The following is a 6,615-nucleotide window of genomic DNA, read 5'->3' as shown; positions in this document are numbered from 1 at the left end:
ATATATAGTCTTTAAACATATTGTGTGTACAGTATTTATATTGAGTAATGGGAAGACATTGGGACTTGAGGTCCAGGCGTTTGAATGACCTCTTGGCGCTTAGAATCTGGTAGCTTCTGATGTAAGTAAACACCTTATGTGTTAAACTTTTTCTATTTTTCTTGTGCTGAACTTTAAGGTTCTTTAAATATTGTAAGTATGAAGATCATTTGCCAGGGACAGTTTTGCGGCAAAGAAGGATGTTTGGTTTCAGACCTCAGTAGAGTTTTATTTTGCATGTTATCAAGTTGACATTATTTTTATGCAATTAATTCAAAACGGCTTATTTGCAAGGGGATGAAAATAAAATTGGTGTTTATGAGGTGGAAGGTCAAGAAATACCAGTTGTCCAATTTTCAAATCTGTTCTACCACTCCATCATCTGCGATACCACCTCCTCCTCCCCTCACTCAGTCTTTCCACTCAGGTCTTAGGGCTTCTCGATCTGCTGCAATTTCTCATAAAACTCACAAACTGTCCGCGAAAGGATGCAAGCGATTTGGGGGCTTGTCGAGTCCCAAAGTCTTGTGCCAGATGTCAGTGTGGAGGATTCTCCTCCCTCCAGCTAAGTCACATGACAGGCTATTGACTCACAACTTTGTAGAAGCTGGGGAGTCACAGCAGGTGACAGGCTGTGGTAACTGGGCTCACACACTATAGGAAGGAACAGCGTCCCTTAATCCTGTCTCATTAACACAACGGTCCCCTCACTCTACCTGGAGCATAACTGCAGGTGCAGGTGCTCGGGTTCACCCTGTGTCACAGTACTGAGGATTGTGGGTAGAAGGGCTGTGGTTATTACATTACCGTGCTGCCCCGTCTCCAGAGACCCTGGAGATGAAAGGATTGACCCAATAGCAGTGAAGTGGGCTCCTCTCTCTGGTCTCATGATCTGGCTTTCTTGTTGAGAAGCTTTGCAGCCCAATTACTTTTTCTCCTGTTGGAACAAGTAGGGGTCTGAGGAGGGTGGAGATAGATGGGACAGGACTTCTCTGGAGTCTTTGTGATGCAGGACAACAAAGGCAAGGGTCCCTGAAATCCCAGCCCTGCTAGAATGGAATTACATTTGAAAAACTCAGCTGGACATTTTCTCTTTTGATTTGAGAGGCTGAATTTACACACATACAGGAGCTGACTGTTTTTGTATTTCAGTTCTGTCGTGTCTTTTGTGTGTGTGGGGAAAACCTTCCCCGTTTCCTCATTAGTGCTCCTATACACACGAGCATTGTGTTTGCCCGTCAGCCCTGCATTCCTGGTTACATCTTAGTCACTGTCATGCTCAGTCATCACAGAATTTTCTCTTGGTGTATTTCTAATGCTTGGGTCTTTCCAAACTCCTCGAATAGCCAAATACTTCATCTTTCTCTCCTCACAGGTGCCTTTTTCTTCTCCAGATTTTCCCGTTTTATTGTACATTCTGAAACTCCTTTTCAAATTATGTGTTCAGTCTCTCAACAGGATAATACTGGACAAAAGATGTCCAGTCAGCTTATACTGGTGCCGTGGATGAAGAATGATGCTTGTCCGTCCATATTGAGAGAGATTCGTGAGTTCTGTGGCAGTGAAAATCACCACACCAAGAAGGAAGGGTGTATGAGGTATCTCACCCATGACATTGAATATTGCCTCAGGAGAGAGTCTCAACATACCATCACATGTGTGTGCCTGTGGTGTGTGTGTGTGTATGTATAATACTAGCTCTCCGTGTGTGTCTGTGGGGTGTGTGTGTATAATATTAGCTCTACATGTGTGTGTCTGTGGGGGTGTGTGTGTGTGTTGTGTATAATACTAGCTCTACATGTGTGTGCCTGTGTGTATGTAATGCCAGCTCTACATGTGTGTACCTATGTGTATGTAACACTAGCTCTACATGTGTGTATGTGTGTAATACCACGTCTACATGTAAGTACCCGTATGTATGTGTGTATGTACTACCAGCTCTACATGTGTGTGTGTATGTATGTATGTATGTATGTATCACCAGCTCTACATGTGTGTGTTTACCTGTTTCACGACTCGTTATTTTTCTATAAGTGTGAATCAGAGATTGAATATTTTGAGACATCTTTTTCTTCTATCACAATATCAGAATGCTTATTTTGGAATATAGTAACAAGAACGTCAGCACCCTCTGTGAGACAGTTGAACCTGTGCAACATGAGACAAGTTATCACAGCAAATGCACGTTCCATTTGTTGCTAATTCTGTTGCTTTTGTTGTGAAGTGCTGTTAAGTCAGTTGTGACTCATAGCAACACTCTCATGGGTTCCGAGAAGCAACTGATGGGTTTGCACTGCTGACATTGTAGTTTGCAGTCCAGTGCTGATCCTACAGCGCCACACCAGGAGTCCATAGTAATTTTGAAATGGTACTAAATGTAGTTTTAACAACATATTCTCTGTTGTCCACAGAAAATATATGACAGAGAGCCTTCTTCCAAATAAAGAGGATAAAGTAAAGAAATATGAAGAAGATGATCAGTGTGAAAACATTACCTGCTGGAATGAAAATGCTACTAGGCTCAGAGGAACTCACGTTGGAGTAAATCCTGTTGAATTTCATGAGTGTGGTGATCATTCCTTTAACCTTCGCATCAGATCTCACACGGAATACAAATCATTCCAGTGTAAAGAACAGAGTGAAACCTGCAGTTCTCCCTCTCACATCAAACGTCATTCAAAAACAGCTAATGGAGAGAAACTTTGTGAATGTAAAGATTGTGGGAACCCCAACTGTTGTTCCTCATCCCTTACTAAACGTGAACTAACTCACAGTGGTGAGAGGCCTTCTGAATGTACAGAATGTGGGAAAGGCTTTAGTCATCCCTCAGCCCTCACTAAACATGTAAGGACTCATCTTGGAGAGAAACCTCACGAATGTAAGAAATGTGGAAAAGCCTTTACTCGGTCCTATACTCTTACTGAACATATAAGATCTCACAATGGAGAGAAGCCTCATGAATGTAAGGTATGTGGGAAAGCTTTTACTCGGTTCTACAGCCTCACTGAACATATAAGATCTCACAGTGGAGAGAAACCTTATGAATGTAAGGAATGTGGGAAAGCCTTTAGGTATTCCTCAAACCTGACTGAACATTTAAGGTCCCACAGTGGAGTAAAGCCATATGGATGTAAGGAATGTGGGAAAGCCTTTCAGCTTCACACACAGCTCACTCAACATAAAAGAACACACAGTGGAGAGAAACCTTATAAGTGTAAGGAATGTGGGAAAGCCTTCAATCAGTCCTCAGGCCTCAGTGCTCATAAAAAAACACACAGTGGAGAGAAGCCTTATCAGTGTAACGACTGTGGGAAAGCTTTTCGTCACTCTACAACTCTCATTGTACACACACGATCTCACAGTGGAGAGAGGCCGTATGAATGTAAGGAATGTGGGAAAGCCTTTAGTCGGTCCTCAATCCTCAGTGCACATATAAGATCTCACCTTGGAGAAAGACCCTATGAATGTGAGGAATGTGGGAAAGCGTTTAGTCACTCCTCAACCCTCAATACACATAAAAGGTCTCACAGTGGAGAGAGGCCTTATGAGTGTAAAGAATGTGGGAAAGCCTTTACTCACTCTTCTACCCTCAATGTACACATAAGATACCACAGTGGAGAGAGGCCATATGACTGTAAGGAATGTGGGAAAGCCTTTATTCAGTCCTCACACCTCACCGTACATAAAAAAAAACACACCGGAGACAGGCCTTATAAATGTAATGAATGTGGGAAAGACTTTATTCAGTCCTCACACCTCACGGCACATACAAAATCTCATAGTGGAGGGAGGCCTTATTAATGTAAGGAATGTGGGAAAACCTTTAGTTTATGTTCACAGTGCAAATGGCTCACAGTGGACAGAGTCCTTATGATTCTAAGCAGTGTTGCAAAGTCGGCATCAATCCTCAAGAAAGACAAATGGAAAGTTGTCATTTCTCCCTCAGCCGTTAGGAAATACCCAAGAAGATGCACCGGAAAGAAAGGGTACATGTGCACTCCTGGTAGGCTTTCAGGCATTCTTAGCAACAACAACAACAACAACAACAAAATCTCAGAAACTCTGGAAGAAAATGCACGTGACAGAAACGAATTAGTGTCATGACAGTATTTTGAGAAAGCTTTTGCTTTACCCTCAGTACTGTTTGATGGTGAGGATTTTTGCAGATGGGAGTCTTAACTAATGACCTTTTCATGACAAGCCCATTTTGAACGAGATCGTGCATACGTAGAGAACATGGAAGTATCTATGAATCGTGGAGTTTTTAGAACATGTGTACGTCATCATACTGTGTATTAAGCCTATGAGTGAAAAAAGATGAGGGAACACTTGTAAAGGTTTAGTACACATACACTTCTGAGGATCCCGCCATGGCACTGCAGGGTAAACACTGGACTGACTGTAAGGTTAACAGTTCACACCCACCACCTGCTCTCCTTTGTCCCTATGAGTTGGAACTGATTTAATGTCCTGCTACAACAACCACACTTTGTATTCTAAATGCATTAGGTTCTCATACAAAAACTTATTTTAACAGACACCCACACATCACGTAGTACTCCATCAAAACTGTTTGGGGGATAAACTCTTTCAGGTTTCTTTGTTGTAAAACAGCATTTTCTGAAGGAATTGCTAACAGAATGTATAGTTCTCTTTGGAACCTATGTTTGCCATTCTGTTATTTGCCTTCCACAAGTATTAGATCCCTGCTGTACTGATCAGATGCCTCTTAGAAATGGTAGTCTGTGAAGACGTGCTCACGTGGACGCAGTGGAACCTCAGGACAGCTTAAGAGACTGTATTTTGAGCCACAGTCCTTTTGGTAATTCTGTGGTTCAAGGAAAGAGTCGAGGCCCAGAAGCTGAGCCAACACGTGTTTGGTTGTGTTGTACTGCTGGCTGTTTCACTTGGTTAATACTTGCACCAGAGCCAGTATCCCACGGTGAAGTATGTAATGGGCTCCGGAAATCGTGGACATAGGTCCAGACGTGGCCAATAATTTCCCTTTCCAAATCGTCATACAAAAAATCCCTGGGGACCCTCATTGTGTCTACTGATAGAGTGATGGTAGAACAGTAAGAGGGGGAAACGCTCAGTTTACACCAAGGAGCTTTCAGTAAGTGCCTGGTGGCACGTCACAGTCTTGTAGTTCCAGGAAGTGCATTGTTTGAGGACAATGTTAGTCTATAGTAGAAGTGGCAGTGATAGCGTAGTGTTGTCTGAAAGGTGGGGTGGAGCACACGTTGAAGGTGGTTGTTGGAAACCCAGACACAGAGCAGCCTGGGCAGCCATCTCGGGCAGTAGCCGCGTTCTCTCTGAAGCTGAAACTGACGTTTCCTTAGGCGTGTGCTGCTCCCTCATTGTCCTTGTTTTCCAAGAGCGTTTCTCTTACTTAAATGATGATCTACTTTTGCGAAGTCCTGTAATGTCATGCTGACACACACAGCGGTTCATAGACTCAGCGTCACAAGGAAAGTACAGACTAGCGCTTCCCACCGAAGATCACGCTGCTGCCTTTTTAACTCAATCCTTCCCCTCACTGCAAAGTCCTGGCAATAATAGTCGGTCTGTTTGTAGCTTTTACATTCTGATTCATTTGTTTAGCATAATGGGTTTGAAATTCATGTGTATTGATAAATGGATCAATAGCGTGTTCTTTTTATTGTTGTGAAGTATTCAATTCCATATTCGACTTTTGTGTCTTTACCAATGGAACAGTGCTTTTGTTGTTCATCCTCTTTGGGAATAAAACAATTGTAAACATTTCTGCACAGGCTTTTATATGAACATAGGTGTGATTTTTCTTCATCATTCTCTTGAGTAAGAATGCTGTGTCATATACCGATTAGGATATCAGCTAGGCTGTGGCTGAGAACTGTCGAGACCAGCTTGGGAGGGACTTAGCCCACGTTAGTATGCTGCTGCTGTCCATCAGGCGTTTTGTGCCATCTTTGAAATTGTCACGTTTGAACTCAATGCTGTTGCCACTGTGATATTCCATCACATTAGGGCCTTCCTCTTAGTCACTGACCTCTTGGTCCACCTCACTTAGCATGATGTCCTACAGGGACTGGTCCCTCCTGATCATATATCCAGAGTATGAGAGATGAAGTCTGGCCATCCTGGCTTCTAAGTGCATTCTGGTTGTATTTCTAGAAGTCCGTGGTAATTGTAATATTCTTCACTAACACTGTAGCTCAAGTGCATCAGTTCTCTAAGGTCTTCCTTATACATTGTCCAACATCAAATGTGTAGGAGGCTTTTGAAAATACCATGGCTTGGCTCAGGTGCACCTTAGCCCACTAACTGACATCTTTGCGCTGTGGGTTAATGCGCTGGACTGCAAATTCGTTTGAACCACAAGTTCGGTGGTTCAAGCTCACCAGTCGCTCCTCAGAAACCCATGCAGGGTCACTATGGGTCGGAACTGACTTGCCGGCACTTAACAACAACAAATACCCATGCAGAATGTCGTCCGCAGCTTGTCTTAACCCACACAGTTAAAAGTGTTGACTAGTCAATGTTGTTGTTAAGTGCCATATACTGCTGCAGCCCTTTGTGAATTATTATTGTCCA

General features: G+C 43.0%; 1 protein-coding gene across 1 annotated transcript in view; it reads left to right on the top strand.

Moving 5' to 3' along the window:
* The window catches only part of LOC102820638 (zinc finger protein 135-like), a 12,512-nt gene extending 8,672 nt beyond the window's left edge, over positions 1-3,840 (top strand). The window contains exon 2 of the mRNA XM_006877969.1: positions 2,726-3,840. Within this exon, the coding sequence (XP_006878031.1) occupies positions 2,726-3,840 (1,115 nt within the window). The remainder of the gene's footprint in view (positions 1-2,725) is intronic.
* The last annotated feature ends 2,775 nt before the right edge of the window (positions 3,841-6,615 follow it).

Source organism: Chrysochloris asiatica, unplaced genomic scaffold (genome assembly GCF_000296735.1).
Source record: "Chrysochloris asiatica unplaced genomic scaffold, ChrAsi1.0 scaffold00727, whole genome shotgun sequence".
NCBI classification, from domain to species: domain Eukaryota; kingdom Metazoa; phylum Chordata; class Mammalia; order Afrosoricida; family Chrysochloridae; genus Chrysochloris; species Chrysochloris asiatica.
This window is presented reverse-complemented; position numbering and strand designations above follow the sequence as displayed.